General features: G+C 42.5%; 1 protein-coding gene across 1 annotated transcript in view; it reads left to right on the top strand.

The window, feature by feature from the left end:
- Positions 1-19,459, top strand: part of LOC135519408 (contactin-associated protein-like 5) — a 68,344-nt gene that overhangs the window by 12,036 nt on the left and 36,849 nt on the right. The window contains exons 2-7 of the mRNA XM_064944612.1: positions 112-222; positions 5,436-5,629; positions 14,545-14,692; positions 16,538-16,741; positions 18,454-18,638; positions 18,761-18,904. Of these exons, the coding sequence (XP_064800684.1) occupies positions 112-222; positions 5,436-5,629; positions 14,545-14,692; positions 16,538-16,741; positions 18,454-18,638; positions 18,761-18,904 (986 nt within the window). The remainder of the gene's footprint in view (positions 1-111; positions 223-5,435; positions 5,630-14,544; positions 14,693-16,537; positions 16,742-18,453; positions 18,639-18,760; positions 18,905-19,459) is intronic.

Below are 19,459 nucleotides of genomic sequence, written 5' to 3'. Positions count from 1 at the left end.
TTATGTATGTTTGACACCCCTGATCTAGTAGATAATGATGGTGCTAAAGCTCTATATATTGTACCCAACCATGAACTTCATACAGCATACTCTCTTTTTTTACTCTTACAGATATTTGTAATGGCCCATTGGTATCCATGCTGCCCCCAGCTTCTTTAGAGAGCTCCTCCCAGTCCTCTGTCAGTAACGCTCCACACTTTGCCAAGATCAACAGAAGAGATGGTGAGTTACAATGGAAAGTTATATTTTTTTTATTTAAAGTTTCTGAACAATACCCAGAGACAATCAATAATACTTTATCTAAGGTGAAGGGAAGGTGTTTTAGTTTTCTAAACAGCTCTTATGGAACGTAATATTAGGATATCATGAAAAATAAAAAAATCTTATCCAGGATTAGTTTGAAGTAGCATTATGCTGATTATTGCATTAAGATTCACCTCACGAGCCTCTTAAATACATATCCCTGATACAGTACTCATTGTACACGTCAGCACTGTTTAGCCAATTTAAAATGTTGCTCTTAGCCATAACAACAAGGGTCACAGATCAATAAATTGATATATAAATGAGTCTACTGTCTGAAACTAGATAATGATTCTCAATGACTTGGGATATTAGGGTGAACACTTAGCCTAACCCGACTGACCCCATGTCATGTTTTACCTCTGTAAAAGTATGTGAGTCTGTAACAACCAAAATTATCCTGGGAGGGGGGGGGCTCCGTAAATGATGCTTCCTCTGTGACTGAGACTCTGGTTTAATATTCAGAGCTCATCTGCTCCCATGGTGTTGTGTCCCAGCCCACAGCAGCTGAGTAATGAACATGAACTGACCTGTCTCTTCTGCCTGATAGCTGGGCGGCTTGTGGGGTCTGAATCTACTAATTGTACACTGCACCGCCATATCACACTTTCACATGAATGTTTGGATGTAGATACTGAGGTTATTATTCACCAGTGTATTTATCATATTAGTCCAAGGGCCATCCACCAAAAATGTTTTGTTCCGTGACCCAGGAAACAAAACGGCAAAATTTCAACAACATTATATAGATAATGTTATGAATATGAGAACATTGTGGTTCAAAACTTGTAAAAGTTGCATATCCATTTGTTATTGTTAGCAAAAGTTATGATTTTTGGGGGGTAATCTTGGGTAATTTGCTGCTATGTTTCACCTTCTTTCCTTTTGTTGCACACTGGTGCACAGAACACAGATCTATTTGTGCGTTCGGTGTTTGCCCTTGCATAAGCTCAAGCAACAGGTTATCGGTCTTTGACTTATGCAGATGAACCCCGAAGTTAATATAAGACATTTTAACAGTAGAATTTAGCCGACAAGGGCCCTCATTTCTTTTGCCTGCTAGCCAAACTAAAGACAGCACATTGTTTGTTAGATAACACAGCTCTCAAAACATTCAAGGTACTGACAGCTACATCGGCCATGTTCTGGCATATGAGACAAATTTATTTAGCACCTGTAACGGCATTCTTCTTTTGTTGAAGGAGAGTCGGACCGAAATGCAGCGTGTAAGTTACTCATGTTTATTAATGAAGACAAACGAACGAACTATACACGAATAACTAAATAAATACAAAAACAACAAACAGAACGTGAAACCTATTACAGCCTGACTGGTGAAACTAACACAGAGACAGGAACAATCACCCACGAAATACAAGGCGAAAACCAGGCTACCTAAATACGGTTCCCAATCAGCGACAACGAGAATCACATGACTCTGATTGAGAACCGCCTCAGGCAGCCAACCTATTTAACACACACACACCCCTAATCAACTACAATCCCAAACACTACAAACCCCAATACGAAAATACAATACATAATAACCCCATGTCACACCCTGGTCTGACTAACTAATAAACTAAAACACAAAATACTAAGACCAAGGCGTGACAGCACCTTTCAACAGCTTCTTATCTCGTATTATTTCCTCTGGTCCGGTACATACAGTATGTTGCTATCTGCAAGTATGGACAACAGAACGTGTGTAACAATTGTAACCAAGGTGTGACACCGCAACCTCATAGTGTTGCTAGGGGAAATTACCCAAAATGTGCTATGATTTCAAAATCGTACCTTTGATTTATATTTCATTGATGTGCAACTTTTCAAACTTTTTAACCACACAGTGTTCATATACATAAAATGATCTAGGTAAGGATGTTGAAACTTTGCAGTGTTGTTTCCCGGGTCACAGAATGCCTTTTCTGAAGCCTTTTTTGGTGGGTGGCCCTTCGACTATATCAAGTACACTGATGCATTTAAAATAAAATCAAATGTTATTTGTCACATGCTTCATAAACAACAGGTGTACACTAACAGTGAAACCACCACCTAGGACAATGGATCTAATTCCAGAAGGCTACCAGAAACAACGGTGCCACAGAAGGGGCAGACGGAGCGGCCTCCTGGTCAGGCTCCGTAGACGTCACTCACCACTTCCGAGTATACTACTAGCCAATATCCAGTCTCTTGACAAAATTCGAGCAAGGGTTGCCTTCCAGAGAGACATCAGAGATTGTAACATTCTCTGTTTCATGGAAACATGGATTTCTCGGGATATGTTGTCGGAATCGATTCAGCATCCGGGCTTCTCCATGAATCGCGCCGACAGAGATAAACACCTCTCTTGGAAGAGGAAGTGCAGAGGTGTGTGCTTTATGATTAATGACTCATGGTGTAATCATAACAACATACAGGAACTCACGTCCTTCTGCTCACCTGACCTAGAATACCTTACAATCAAACACCTGCCATTTTACCTACCAAGATAATTATTGTCAGTTATATTCACAGCTGTGTACATTCCCCCTCAAGAGAACACCAAGACGGCCCTCAAGGAACTTCACTGGACTCTATGTAAACTAGAAACTATATATCCAGAGGCTACATTTATTGCAGCTGGGGATTTTAACCTCTCTGGGATATGTGGGACGGTAGCGTCCCACCTGGCCAACATTCAGTGAAAATGAAGCGCCAAATTCAAATAAATTACTATAAAAATTTAACTTTGATGAAATGAAATTCAATATAACAAATTAAAGCTACACTTGTTGTGAATCCAGCCAACATGTCAGATTTCAAAAATGCTTTACGGTGAAAGCAAACAATGCTATTATCTGAGGAAAGCACCCCAGTAAACAAAGAGAGAAGAGCATATTTCAACCCCGCAGGCGTGACACAAAACACAGAAATATAAATATAATTCATGCCTTACCTTTGATGAGCTTCTTCTATTGGCACTCCAGTATGTCCCATAAACATCACAAATGGTCCTTTTGTTTGATTAATTCTGTCAATATATATCCAAAATGTCAATTTATTTGGTGCGCTTGATCCAGAAAAACACCGGTTCCAACTTGCGCAATGTGACTACAAAATATCTCAAAAGTTACCTGTAAGCATTCTCCAAACATTTCCAACTACTTTTGTAATACAACTTTAGGTATTGTTTAACGTAAATAATCAATAAAATTGAAGATAGAATGATCTGTGTTCAATACCGGAGGAAAGCAAAGTGGGGCGTGCTTTCAGGTCACGCGCCTCTAACAAAGAGTACACTTCCCTCGAGCCTCATTCTGAACAGTGTTATTCTTCATTTCTCAAAGGAAAAACCTCAACTAATTTCTAAAGACAGTTGACATCCAGTGGAAGTGGTAGGAACTGAAGGAAGGTCCCTTAGAAATCTGAATTCCCAATGAAAACCCATTGAAAAGAGAGTGACCTCAAAAAAAAATCTGAATGGTTTGTCCTCGGGGTTCCGCCTGCCAAACAAGTTCTGTTATACTCACAGACATGATTCAAACAGTTTTAGAAACTTCAGAGTGTTTTCTATCCAAATCTACTAACAATATGCATATTGGTCTGCAAATCCGACCATGACGCCATCTTGCTCAAACCGTCTTATAGGCAGGAATTCAAACAGGATGTATCAGTGATGAGAACCAGTCAACGCTGGTCTGACCAATCGGAAGCCACACAACAAGATTGTTTTGTTCACGTGGACAGGAATATACGCTGACTTGGTAAGTGCATTTATAAAGAAGTGCATTGGAGATGTTGTTCCCACTGACTATTAAAACCTACCCTATCCAGAAACCGTGGATGGATGGTGGCATTTGCGCAAAAGTGAATGCACAATCCCCTGCATTTAATAATGGAAAGAGGTCTCGAAATATGGCTGAATATAAACAGTATGGTTATTCCCTCCACAAGGCAATCAAACAAGCGAATTGTCGTCACAGGGACAAGGTGGAGTCGCAAATCAATCGTGGACTTCAGGAAACAGAAGAGGGAGCACCCCCCTATCTACATCGAAGGGACAGCATTGGAGAGGGTGGGAAATTTTAAGTTCCTGGGCGTACACATCACAGACAAACTGAAATGGTCAACCCACACAGACAGTGTGGTGAAGAAGGCACAACATCACCTTTTCAACCTCAGGAGGCTGAAGAAATTTGGCATATCCCCCAAAACTCTGGCAAAGTTTACAGATCCACAACTGTAAGGCTAACTGCAAGGGTGGTGCGGTCTGCACAACACATCACCGGGGAAAACTACCTGCCCTCCAAGACATCTACAGCACTCGATGTCACAGGAAGGCCAAAAGATCCTCAAGGGCCAAAACCACCTGAGCCTCTGCTTGTACACCCTGCTATCATCCACAAGGCGAGGTCAGTATAGGTGCATCAAAGCTGGGACCGAGAGATTGAAAAACAGCTTCTATCTCAAGGCCATCAGACTGCTAAACAGCAATCACTAACTCAGAGAGGCTGCTGCCTACATTGAGACCCAATCACTGGACACTTTAATAAATCGATCACTAGTCACTTTAAACAATGCCACTTTAAATAATGCCACTTGAATAATGTTTACATGTCTTACATTACTCATATCACATGTATATACTGTATTTTATACCATCTACTGCACCTTGCCTATGCCTAAACAAAAAAGGGTAAATGCCAATAGTCCGGGTAGCTATTGGTTAACTATTTAACTAACTGTTTAGCAGTCTCATGGCTTGGGGGTAAAAGCTGTTCAGGGTCTTGTTGGTTCCATTCTTGGTGCGTCGGTACCGCTTGCCGTGCGGTGTCAACGAGCACAGTCTATGACTATGGTGGCTGGAGTGTTATTTAGACAAAATAGTGTTTTCACACTCCATTTCATACAGCATGATAGAAAGGGGTTATTAGACAGTATGATAGAGGGGGTTAGTTAATATTACAGAGGAATCTAGCTTTCACAGGATACTCCCCATGCAGACAGAAATGCAAGAATTCAGCATCAGTTCCATGCAGGCAAGGCCCACAGGTTAAGGGTTACTGGACAAAACACTGACCACAATTCGATCCAAACTGTACAGCAACAGAATGCTAAAAAATGATATTTTCTCTCTCTGGTCTCCCAAGGAGCTGGAGGCTGGTCTCCCCAGGTGACAGACAGACAGCCATGGCTGCAGATGGACCTCAGGGACAGGATGGAGGTGACGGCCGTCGCCACACAGGGGCGCTACGGCAGCTCAGACTGGGTCAGCGGCTACCTGCTGCTGTTCAGTGACACAGGCCAAGCCTGGAAGCAGTACCGACAGGAGGACGGGGTGGGGGTGAGTTGTATCATACTGCAGATTTACTGTTGCCATTGGAAGACTTCACTGATGTGCTATTCACTGAGGTATTGCCTTGGCTTTAGCTCAATGGGCTAATACGGGTTTCAACCCAGTCAGTCACATTGATTTGAAAATAATAATCTAAGTTTTGACTTTTCTTTTCACTTGGTACACTAGGATGAGTGAGTAGCTGTGTATTGAGCTGTAACTCAGAGTAGGTCAGAGCTCCAAGGGTACACCTCATAAAATAAGACATTACGTCCCTCTCTTGTACTTGAGTTAGTGTCCTCCACCTCTGGTGTGTGAGAGAGAGTAGATAGCTAAACATCTCTGTCTTTGTTTTGCTCTCCCCAGAGGTACCATGCTTTGTGGGAAAACGATTAGGAGAATTCAGACTCTGTAACTCAATTTTTATCTCATTGTTTCACATCCTTGTGAAGGAAACATTTTGTTAAGTCTGACAATAGTCTGGGATAAACTGTGTGGATGTACACTACACACGTCTGGCTCACTCCACATATATCCTACTCCTCTACTATGATTTTATAGCTAGTACTTGGCTAGCATGTGTGCATAATTGAGTTACATCTAAAAAAAAATGCCTGTTTGTACCTCAAATCAAATCAAATGATGTTGGTGTGCACATACATTCTTTATAAGCCATTGTGCTCGCCCCAGTTATGTCAAATTGCGTGACGGAAATCTTAAATTGGAAGCACTGAAAAAGAATGAGGAGAGAAAATGGAGACAACTCAACATTCCTACCATTTTTTTCTGAACAAGTTTCTCTCTCATGGTGGATAATGAATAGTAGTTGGGGTTACAAGTACAAACAGCATGTCCAGTACGCTACAGCAGCCTGTCTTCTATTATTTATTCTCCTCTTCGACTAAAAAAAAATCATTGTTTACAGTCCAGTATGGGAATGTGGCATGGTGTCGAGATGCTGGTGTAGTGGATAAACCCTGGGAGACGTGCTTTGAAATTGTGTTCAATGATTGCTAGGGACTTAACAATAATTGGGATCTACAGTGCATTCAGAAAGTATTTAGGCCCCTTGACTTTTTCCACATTTTGTTACGTTACAGCCTTATTCTAAAATAGATGAAATAAAACAAATTCCTCATCAGTCTACACACCATACCCCATAATGACATAGCGATAACAGGTTTTTAGACATTTCTACAATTGTATAAAAAATTCTAACAGAAATACCTTATTTACATACGTTTTCCGACCCTTTGCTATTAAACTCGAAATTGAGCTCAGGTGCATCCTGTTTCCACTTGATTGGGGTTCACCTGTGGTAAATTCAATTGATTGGACATGATTTGGAAAGGCTCACACCTGTATACTGTATATAAGGTCCCACAGTTAACAATGTATGTCAAAGCAAAAACTAAGCCATGAGGTTGAAGGAATTGACCATAGAGCTCCGGAACAGGATTGCGTCGAGGCACAGATCTGGGGAAGGGTACCAAAAAAGGTTTGCAGAATTGAAGTGGCCTCCATCAATCTTAAATGGAAGAAGTTTGGAACCACAAAGACTTCCTAGAGCTGGCTGTCTGGCCAAACTGAGCAATCAGGGGAGAAGGGCCTCTGTGGAGATTGAAAAACCTTCCAGAAGGACAACCATCTCTGCAGCACTCCACCAATCAGCCCTTTATGGTAGAGTGCCCAGACGGAAGCCACTCCTCATTAAAAGGCACATGACAGCCTGCATGGAGTTTGCCAAAAGGCACCTAAAGGACTCTCAGACCATGAGAAACAAGATTATCTGGTCTGCTGAAACCAAGATTGAACTATTTGGCCAGAATGTCAAGCGTCATATCTGGATGAAACCTGTCCCTATCACTACGGTGGAGTATAGTGGTGGCAGCATCATGCTGTGGGGATGATTTTCAGCTACAGGGACTGGGAGACTAGTTAGGATCGAGGGAAATATGAACAGAGAAAAGTACAGAGAGATCCTTGTTGAAAACCTGCTCTACAGAGTTTAGAACCTCAGACTGGGGCAGAGGTTCTCCTTCCAACAGGACAATGACCCTACGCACACAGCCAATACATTGCAGGAGTGGCTTCGAGACATGTCTCTGAAGGTCTTTGACTGGCCCAGCCAGAGCCCGGACTTGAACCCGATCTAATATCTCTGGATAGACCTGAACATAGCTGTGCAGCTATGCTCCCCATCCAACCTGACAGAGCTTGAGAGGATCTGCGGAGAAGAATGAGAGAAAATCGGCAAAAACAGGTGTGTCATACCCAAGAAGACTCTCGGTTGTAATCGCTGCCAAATGTACTTGAACAAAGGATAGAGTAAAGGGTCTGAATACTTGTGTAAATGTTATGTGTCCGTTTTATATTTTTTTTTATAAATGGATCTTAGAATAGTCCCATGGCTTTGCTGTAGTCAGACCAAGAGTATTTGTTTTCCAGAATATAATTATATTTATTTGGACAGCATTTTACACCAGGGATTTCTTTGAGTTACCAAGTCAGATTGAAGAAACATATTTATGTAAATATTGAAATTGCTGGTATAGTTGAATGTGAGGTCATCCTTATGAACTGTCTATTTATCCAATAATTATTTCATGAGCTTATATGATACACAGGAAAGTGACCCCGTTACTTTATATATCCTGTTGTAGATACCTGACACGTCTTCACTATTAACTCAAAGAAAATATCATGTATGCTTTTTGATTGGAAATGTGCTTAATAAATAAGCTGTACCAGACAGTTGTAAATGCATCTCACTCCATCTTTGATTTCCAAGCAAATAAACACTCTCTGTGGCTCTGGTTCAACTTCTGGTCTGTCAATACCTTTCACTAACCACAAGCTTCTAACTGTAAATCACAGTGTTCTCAGCAGCTTGTTTTCTCAGCTGTCTCCTATTACAAAGACACTATGGCAGCCCACAGTTTAGTGGCTGGCTACACTCTAGTCTATGTAATTAATATGGGTTTTTATTAAGAATTAAAGCAAGGAATGAGCGTGTGGTGTTAATTTGATTCGTTCTTCAGTGAGTTAAAGTAAGCGGATGTAGAGCCCATCGAATTAGAATGAGAGATGAGAATAAGCAGCCTATGGATTTTAAGCTATCACCCCCCCCCCCACACACACACACACACACTCTACGCTTGGTATAAATGCCAAGCAGTGCTTTGAAATCAGACAAGTAGTTTAGATGATACAGTTGTGTCCAAATATATTTGCACCCATACACTTTTCTTAAATAATTCCATATTTCTTAAAAAAATAAGTTCAAATTGAAGAAAAGTGTTTGGTCTCCACACCTAGTTATTGTATTTTTAACATTGCAGAACCAATTGCACAACCAACTTAAGTTTACCATTTTAATTTAAATTTTTTGTTTTGGAGTGGCCAGAGAAGAGTGTAGATATGAATCGCATCCATAACCAATGTCGAGAGCTGAAAGCAGCAGTTGGTGGAGGGTACCCCTCAAACATTGAAGAATTAGAGCAGTTTGCTACTGAAAAGTGGGCACATTGCCAGTAGAAATGTGCAGCAAGCTCATTGGTGGCTCCAAGAAGCATTTGTTGGAAGTTATCTTGGCCAAAGGCTGTGCTAATTCCTAAGTGCCAATAATTGTGTCCATGCCATTTGTCTTTATTTTCTCAATAAAAATTGTAAACTTAAGTTTACAAAAATAAAATGGGTTCTCCAATGTTGGCAATCCAATAACAACAAGTGGAGAATAAACTACTGTTTTATTTATTTGTTTATTTAAAGAAAAATTGGGAATTAATTAAGGAAGGTGCAAGCGTGTGACTCTTGGATGCATTTGCTCAACTTGTTTGGTTTTGTTTCAGATTATTTTGTGCCCTATAGAAATTAATGGTACAGAATGTATTGTGTCATTTTGGAGTCAACATTATTGTAAATAACAATAGAATATGTTTTTAAACACTTCTACATTAATGTGTATGCTACCATGGTTATGGATAATCCTGAATGAATCTTAAATAATGATGAGTGACAAAATTACAGAGCCATAAATATCATACCCACCCATAATGCTAAACTCCTCTGTTATTGTTGGTAAGGATGTCTTTGGGGTGTGATATTTGTGCGTCTGGAACTCATCATTATATACGATTCATTCAGGACTATCTGTAATCATGGTAGCATAGACATTAATGTAGAAGTGTTTAGAAACATATTCTTGTTTACAATAAAAGGTACAAAATGACATAAAACATTATTGACCATTCATCTCCATTGGGCACAAAATAATCTGAAACACAACCAAAACAAACAGCGAATGCATCCAACAAGTTTGTGGAGTCAAAAGCTTGATGTAATCATTGTGCACTAGGAATATGGGACAAAATACTAAACATTGGACTACTTTAATAAACATACATATAAGTGAATTTGTCCCAATAGTTTTGGTCCCCTAAAATGGGGGGACTATCTACCAAAGGTACTGTAATTTCTAAACAGTTCACATGATATTGATTAAAACACCCTCAAATTAAAGCTGACAGTGCACTTTAACCGCATAGTCATTGTATCATTTCAAAGTGCTGGAGTACAGAGCCAAAACAACAACAAAAGAATCAATGTCCCAATAAAATCACTATCACAAAGCTTTCTGCCATCCAGAACCTCTATACCAGGCGGTGACAGAGGAAGGCCCTAAAAATGGTCAAAGACTCCAGCCACCCTACTTATAGTGTTCTCTCTGCTACCGCACGGCAAGCTTGCTACCGCACTGCAAAGTTGAGACTCATCAATCCTCAGTTAATTAATTAAAAAACGAAGAACATTCCAGTTGTTTTTTGTCAATCAATCAATGACACACAGAATACAACATCTAACTAACCTGTTAAATAGTCACAACATTTCTTCTGTCAATGTGAGAAGATAGCAGGTGTCATTTGGTTTTGATCCATGCCTGAAGAAACAGAAACGGTGGGATCAATTGGATGAGTGGCAGCTAGTTAGTGAGACTCCCCTAATGAAGGCACTCCAAAGGTGGGCGACCAATTTGAGCCTGCACGCCACACGGAGATATGAATTGACGTCAGTCTGGCATTTTAACAAGGGAAGTTCAAAGGTAATGGCCTGCTGACGGCGGTGCAGGCTGAGAAGGCTAATGAGAGAACACCAGCTGCCTGCGTCTGCCAGGTTGCAGCAACTCTGCACCTGTAAGGTTAGCCATTATTATGTGCTGTGTATGAAAAGAGTGGTTTTATAGCACTTAAGATACACACATGGGCAAAGGCACGTTCTCTAACACACCCACTCTCCCTCTCCTGCTTTCTCTCGCTTTCAATGACACACTTACACACACACACACAGAGACACACACACCGACACCCGCAGCCACAAGACACAGCCAGAGCTGCAGTCCTTTTATCTCTACTCTGTGCCAGACCAGGTCACAATGGCAACATGATTATCTGTTCTTGGAATTCTCCTCAGTCTTTGTCTCTTAGGAGTCACATAGCAAGGCCAGCACTGCAACGACACAACAGGGAGTATAAAGCCATGTTGGGAACAACAGGGAGTATAGGCCATGTTGGGAACAACAGGGAGTATAGGCCATGATGGAAACAACAGGATGGCACTCATGAAACAGTTGTTAATCATCCAATTAGACAAAGCCAGAGAGAAAGAAAGGAATGACTCATGTTTGTGGGTGACCAGCTAGCTATTAGGTTATGAAATGTTGTATTATTTTGTGCATATAGTCCAACAATGTTGTTCTTTTTTGTACCATTGTTTGTTGGAACTTTGTTTACTTTGGTATTTGTGTTTCCGTCAGTTCGTTTGAGAAGATTGATGCTCTCTGGTCCAAATACACAATTTCAGTTCCAATGTTTAGGTATTTTCATGTAAACCCCTCTGTGCGTATTAAGGAAGTTGTATTTTCCGTCAATTCGCAAAATCCTCTACTTCCGGAGTGAAACAGTGTGCAAAACACAATTGAAGGTTTGTTGAAAAAACTGTAGACTACAGTAATGACAGAATAGAAACATATTCAGATAGCTCCTCTTTAATCCGTCAGGAAGAGGGTGTTAAGGGTGTTTAATCAAGGATTGATATGCCTGTTAGCTGTGTATGCAGAAGTGTTTGTGGTGTTTAGGTTTGTGTCGAACATTAGGTTGGTGTTGATGAACAAAAGTGAAGTAAACTTTTGGGCATCTCTTTAAGATTAAGTTGCTCTTGTGCTATATCTCCTTTATAACTACTTTGATAAACAGAATGCAAATAATATAGATCTGATTAGGCTCGTTTTGCACTGGGTGAAAGTTAATCACATTCCAGTTTTAGAACCGGTGATGCCTCCTGTGCGTGAGCCAGGTGCCCCATTCAAAGCCCAAGGCGAAGTCAATATTTACATTTGAGTCATTTAGCAGGCACTCTTATATAGAACAACTTACATGAGCAATTAGAGTTCAGTGCCTTGCTCATGGGCACTGACAGATTTTTCACCTCGTTGGCTCAGGGATTCAAACCAGTGACCTTTCGGTTACTGGCCCAATGCTCTAAGGCTAGATGTTGCCTAGTAAGTTCACATTAACAAGCAAGATAACATAGCTGGTTAATTTTTGCTCATGTGAGGAAGTTAGGCTATCAAGCATTTTAGTTAGGTAGCCTAAGACAACAAAAACTAAAAGTGTGTACAGAGTCGTAGACCATTTTGCCAACATGAAAGAGAGGAGGATGGCATTGGTGTCCAACCAGTCTACAAGTAGGGTGAGTCAACATGTTCTTGCTACTTGCACACACACACACACACACACACACACACACACACACACACACACACACACACACACACACACACACACACACACACACACACACAGAAATCAGTGCCATGGACAGCCACATACACACAGAAATCAGTACCATGGACAGCCACATGTTATTTAGCAACATTGATTGGGCTAAATTGTTTTGGTGTCTTTACATTTGTTTTCACTGTATTAGACAAAGTGTATATAGCCTAGTTGATTTAATGATGTTGAAATGTTTAAGTTGAAATGGTGTTGGAATAGCGGAGGCAGTGCTCCTGTTTTCTTTGTGCTGACTTGCGTTAACTCTCCATTGGTCCAAAACAGTAGTTGTTTAGTAAACTGTCAGAAACATTAACGTGCTTGAACATGCTGTACACCAGGGATTGGCAAATCCAGTCCTTAGGGACCTGATTGGTGTCACACTTTTACCCCAGCCCCAGCTGTCTCCAATAATCAACTAATCATGAGCTTCAGTTTAGAATTAGTTGAATCAGCTGTGTTTGCTAGGGATGGGGAGAAAAGTGTGACACCACTGGAGTTGCCCATCCCTGCTCTACACTATTTAACTGTTTGTTACATGAAATATTTGCTTTGTGGATTTCACATGGACAGATGTTGCTCTCCGGCTTTGGGATGTAACAAATGTATATGTGATTGAATTTATTCCACCACTGTGTGACGGTTGTTGTTTGGTTGTGTCTGCCTTAGTGTATATCATGATGGTGTATGAACAAATAGGTTATAGAACAAACAATGCAATTATCACAACATAGGTTGCAATATGGATATTTTCCTGACTTGGCTTGGCTTCCCCAGGGATTTTGCCCACACACTGCTACTGGTGGTATGGATATTGACAAATAGCTTTTTCTCAGTAATGAATATGTATGCCACATTTTGGTGAAGCAAACGCTTATCAAATTGTATTTGCTAAATAAGTTACTTTACATTGTGGAGGATATGCATTGCAATAGCCTGCATGGTCTGAGTGGATGAGTAAACCCCAGTGAGTTTGCAAATGCTTATCTTGCACAGACATGAGTTACATTTCTAATTGCTTAGCTTGCACCTCTTCTAAAATACAGTCACCAGGCTCCACTTAAATGGACTCACAATAAAAACGCATGGGTATAAATCAAAATAATAGCCTAAATAGTTACCTTGTAAGACTGCCTCTTCATTATCTTCATTATCTACAGAGACCAATCTCTGTAGAGTCTATCCCTCAGAGAGGTAACACCATACTCCATGTGTGTGTAATTTGTGCTTCTTCTACTACCTCCCCCATCTGCTATTGTGTTTTCAGCTGCAGGGAGAAGTGAATTAATGGCATTTCTTGACTCTGTTGAGCCTGGAGCTCCGGTGTCAACAATCCATCTTTCCTTTACTCTGTGATACACATCATTATCGATTTAGCTCGTCACCTGCCTCGAATTCGTTATGACGGCTGCTTGTGATCAGTCATCTGAGTTTCCTCTCTTTCTCTCTCTCTCTCTCTCTCTCTGTTCACCCCCCTAAGCCTCCATGGTGCAGATTATTAATGCAGTGGAGGGTAGGGGGACAGGGGGATGGAAATTACGAAGAATAATGACATCTCGCAGTTTCAGTGAGAGATATTCATTGTTATCTGCCTGGGAGCAGACAATATGATACCAATTGTTTTTTCCCATCTACTTCCCATCCACAGAAGTGTGTGTTAGTGCAGTGGTGGACACCTCCCAGGATCCTCCCAGGATCCCCAACCCAAGCAACACATTTGTTATGTTTTATCTAAAAGTAGGGTCAGGTGAAGAGAAACATATGGCACAAGTTTTGTTTTGTTGCAGAATACTAATACAGTATCTTTAACAGATCTTGGAAACTAACCCTCTTTAATGTTATGATCCAAAACATTAAGTCCTAGATGACACAAAACCCTTTTTAATTATTTCATTCCTCTAGAAGATACAAGGTCAGTTCAGAGAGCCATGCTTGGTTAACAGTGACTCCCTTAATAACGAAGCTGTAATTTCTGGTTTTGTTTGATGAATACAGTTCCCTCAAGAATACCCCGCCCCTGTATATTAACACTTGGCATTGCATCTAACTCTTCTGCTTTTTATCCCTTCCCCTCTCTCTGCTGTGTGTCTCCAGAGGTTTGTGGGGAACGTGAATGCTGACAGTGTCATTCACCACAAGTTGTCCCACTCTATCAGAAGCCGCTTCCTGCGCTTCGTCCCGCTGGACTGGAACCCCAGTGGCTGGGTGGGACTCAGAGTGGAGGTGTACGGCTGTGCCTACAGTGAGTGACCAGACCACCCCTACCTCTAACATACAGACCATACACATTAGGATGTGCCTGCAATAAAGGGACCACCAGGCCTTACACACAGACCATACACATTCAGCTAATATCATAATGCCACAGTAAGTGACCAGAACACCCCTTACATCCAGAACACCTTACTTTTGTGTATACCCTTTGATGAAAGCAGGACGTTTGAGGACAACTGCAGAAATAGAGATAGCGAGTATTTTGATATTGATGCTCTTCTCTCATTTATCACAAATTTTCCCACCAGCTAACAGAGACAAACGGTGACTGCCAGGCAGGCATGACAGTTGAGAGTCAGACTCTGCCTTGGTAATGCTAAATGCACTGAACAAAACTATGAATGCAACATGTAAAGTGTCGGCCCCATGTTTCATGAGCTGAAATAAAAGATCCCAGGCATTTTTCATACGCACAAAAAGTCTATTTCTCTAAAATGCTGTGCACAATTTGTTTATTTCCCTGTTGGTGAGCATTTCTCCTTTGCCAATATAATCCATCCACCTGACAGGTATGGCATATCAAGAAGCTGATTGAACTGAATGATCATTACACAGGTGCACCTTGTGCTGGGGACAATAAAAGGCCACTCTAAAATGTGCAGTTTTGAAACACAACACAATGCCACAGATGTCTCAAGTTTTGAGGGAACGTGCAATTGGCATGCTGACTGTAGGAATGTCCACCAGAGTTGTTTCCTGAGAATTTAATGTTAATTTCTCTAACAACATCGTCCAACCGGCCTCACAACACAGACCACACCATGCTAACCCAGGACCTGCTTCTTCACCTGTGGGATGGTCTGAGGGGTGTGGGTGTGCTGAGTAGTATTTCTGTCTGTAATAATGCCCTTTTGTGCGAAAAAACTCTGATTGGCTGGGCCTGGCTCCCCAGTGGGTGGGCCTGGCTGCCAAGTGGGTGAGAAAATGCCACTCCATGGCCCCACCCATGGCTGCACACCTGCCCAGTCATGTGAAACCCATAGACTAGGGCCTAATTTATTTATTTCAATTGACTGATTTCCTTATATGAACTGTAACTCTGTAAAATCTTTGAAATTGTTGCATGTTGCATTTATATTTTTTTCTGTATAAATAAAAGGGACACTGGGACGCCTCTCACACACATTCTGAAGCAGCATTAACTGGATCAGACAGTGAATTACTGCTCTGTGAAAGACAGTTGTATTTAACCCTGAGTGAGCACTTTCATAATGCCGAACTGTTCCACAGCACGATCCCTGTATTAATATTGGATGAATGTGTGCTCTGCTAATAAATGCTGTGTGACATGCACCTCAATGCATCTCAATGAGGAGAGACCATACACATCTCAATTCAAACTATAAAACAGGTTGATCAATTCATGATACAGAGAGCAGAGATAGAAAGAGAATAGAAGAGAGAGAGATGAGAAGAGAGAGACTTGCTATGCAATGTCATTACAATACTGCCGTTACAGATTCATGTATCTATGCATGAGTCCTCGAGGTCTTCCAATGACTAAATTACATTGGAAAATCTGAAAATGCCCCCATGACAAATTCATAACTTGCATTCTTGAGGACTTACAGGAATCAATTTTGTAGTATGACCGAAAAGGGTGAGCACTAGAGCATGTGCAGTAATTATTAAAATTACAGGTGTATGTCAGAGATTGTTCCCATCCAGTTACACATGGAAATGGCTTCCAGCATAATACATTTCAATGCCATCACTGATATAGCCACATTACCATAACAGGTATGAAGCTCACAGTGACAGGGGACAAGTATCCCAATGACAACCCATTTCACTGTCTGTTGATTGCCTTCAGAGTCAGACGTGGCAGACTTTGATGGCAGAAGCTCCCTGCTCTACCGGTTTAACCAGAAGTCCATGAGCACGGTGAAGGATGTGATCTCGCTGCGCTTCAAGAGCCACCAGGCTGAGGGGGTGCTGCTCCACGGAGAGGGTCAGAGGGGCGACTACATCACCCTGGAGCTGCACCGGGGCAGGCTGGCCCTCTACCTCAACCTGGGTGAGTTTGTTACACTGGGGCAGGCTGGCCCTCTACCTCAACCTGGGTGAGTTTGTTACACTGGGGCAGGCTGGCCCTCTACCTCAACCTGGGTGAGTTTGTTACACTGTGGCAGGCTGGCCCTCTACCTCAACCTGGGTGAGTTTGTTACACCGGGGCAGGCTGGCCCTCTACCTCAACCTGGGTGAGTTTGTTTCACTGGGGCAGGCTGGCCCTCTTCCTCAACATGGGTGAGTTTGTTACACTGGGGCAGGCTGGCCCTCTACCTCAACCTGGGTGAGTTTGTTACACCGGGGCAGGCTGGCCCTCTACCTCAACCTGGGTGAGTTTGTTACACTGGGGCAGGCTGGCCCTCTTCCTCAACCTGGGTGAGTTTGTTACACTGGGGCAGGCTGGCCCTCTACCTCAACCTGGGTGAGTTTGTTACACCGGGGCAGGCTGGCCCTCTACCTCAACCTGGGTGAGTTTGTTTCACTGGGGCAGGCTGGCCCTCTTCCTCAACATGGGTGAGTTTGTTACACTGGGGCAGGCTGGCCCTCTACCTCAACCTGGGTGAGTTTGTTACACCGGGGCAGGCTGGCCCTCTACCTCAACCTGGGTGAGTTTGTTACACTGGGGCAGGCTGGCCCTCTTCCTCAACCTGGGTGAGTTTGTTACACTGGGGCAGGCTGGCCCTCTACCTCAACCTGGGTGAGTTTGTTACACCGGGGCAGGCTGGCCCTCTACCTCAACCTGGGTGAGTTTGTTACACTGGGGCAGGCTGGCCCTCTTCCTCAACATGGGTGAGTTTGTTACACTGGGGCAGGCTGGCCCTCTACCTCAACCTGGGTGAGTTTGTTACACCGGGGCAGGCTGGCCCTCTACCTCAACCTGGGTGAGTTTGTTACACTGGGGCAGGCTGGCCCTCTACCTCAACCTGGGTGAGTTTGTTACACTGGGGCAGGCTGGCCCTCTACCTCAACCTGGGTGAGTTTGTTACACCGGGGCAGCCTGGCCCTCTACCTCAACCTGGGTGAGTTTGTTACACTGGGGCAGGCTGGCCCTCTTCCTCAACATGGGTGAGTTTGTCACATCGGGGCAGGCTGCAAGGCACCTGCACAGATACGGCTCTAGTGGTGCTGGACCACCTGCCTGTTTGCTCTCCTAGGAAGAATGTGCCCTTTTTGATTGGTGGCATTTAAAATATATATTTGTACATATTTTAAGTCTATTTTCTCTTCTGTATTGTACATCTAAATGTTATGAATTGTGCATCAAACAAGCAAATTTCTCATAAACTTTGACTGGAAAATAATGTGCACAGACCTGGCAGGCAGGCTGGCTCTCTACCTCAACCTGGGAGAGGTCATCAGAAAGGTCAAGGGGCAGAGGTAATGGGTTACAGGACACAAGGGACTCTGGGTACAGATGTAGGAGTCTTTTGAACCATTTAAAATGAGCCTGGGGAGCAGTCTGGGAGGGTAACTGAATGTTTGTGTTCTGCTGCCCTTCCAATTACCACTGCACCTGAGCTCCATTTACTAGCTGGACTCAGACTGTTAAGGATCCACATTGTGTAGAGCTGAGTCTGGGGAAGACCATTCTCAAGTAGTTTGTTTTCAGAATGTCTATAAGAGCTCCATCTTCCTCGATAAACCGTCCTGTTTTATGATCAATATCTATATCAATATTAAAGTAACCATATGATCTGTTCTCGGTTTCTTTGTCTTCAGATGACACCCGTTTGCGGTTCAGCAGTGGTCGTGTTGCGGTCACTCTGGGCAGTCTTCTGGATGACCAGCACTGGCACTCTGTCCTCATCGAGCGCTTCAACAAGCAGGTCAACCTCACCATGGACACCCACACACAGCACTTCAGGACCAAGGGGGAAGGAGACTCTCTGGAGGTGGACTATGAGGTGTGTTTATGCTAACATATACTGTAGAATAGTCAGATACTTATTCAGACCAAGTAAATAGTTCAACCAAGATGTCTTACTCTAAGAGGATGTTGTCATTTCACCCTGTTTCCTCATCAAAGCTCAGCTTCGGAGGCATCCCACTGCCAGGTAAACCTGGTACCTTCCTGAGGAAGAACTTCCATGGCTGCATTGAGAACCTCTACTACAACGGGATCAACATCATTGACCTCGCCAAGCGACGCAAACCTCAGATCTACAGTGTGGTAAGACAACTATTCTCATCTACCGTACCATAGATTATTAGTACATCCTTAAAATAGTATGGGGACAAAGTAGTTAGTCAACCAATGCCTATTAAAGGTCACAGACAGTCTGTTTTAATTGTACTGTTGCTGTGAGATTTCACATTTTGCTACAATGTGATTCTGTTTAATCACATTTGTATTTGAGTTAGTCACATAGCCTTCTCCATGGTCCCTCAAACTGTATGAGATCCAGGGCAGAGACACTGTCCGTAGAGAAAAAAAATGTAGTTCTATCTGATCCTCACTACTGTGTCATTAAGTCTAAATTCATGAATAGATTCAGCCGTAGGCACACCCTATAATTTGGACACCCTCCCCCCAATCAAATCAGACAGAAGCCAAAGCGTTACATTGCATCACAGACACCCTATTCCCCTCGGAAATCTGATTGCTATGTTAAAAGGCCTTTACTTACAAGTGAGAGAGTGACTGCGATGATGGAATCCGTAATGGAATTTCAATGTGGAATACTATCTGGTAAGGGATCACAATGAGAGTCAAAGTGCTGCCGAT

Source organism: Oncorhynchus masou, chromosome 29, assembly GCF_036934945.1.
Source record: "Oncorhynchus masou masou isolate Uvic2021 chromosome 29, UVic_Omas_1.1, whole genome shotgun sequence".
In the NCBI taxonomy this organism is placed as follows: domain Eukaryota; kingdom Metazoa; phylum Chordata; class Actinopteri; order Salmoniformes; family Salmonidae; genus Oncorhynchus; species Oncorhynchus masou.
Note: the sequence above shows the minus strand (reverse complement) of the source record. Positions and strands in the feature narration are given on the sequence as shown.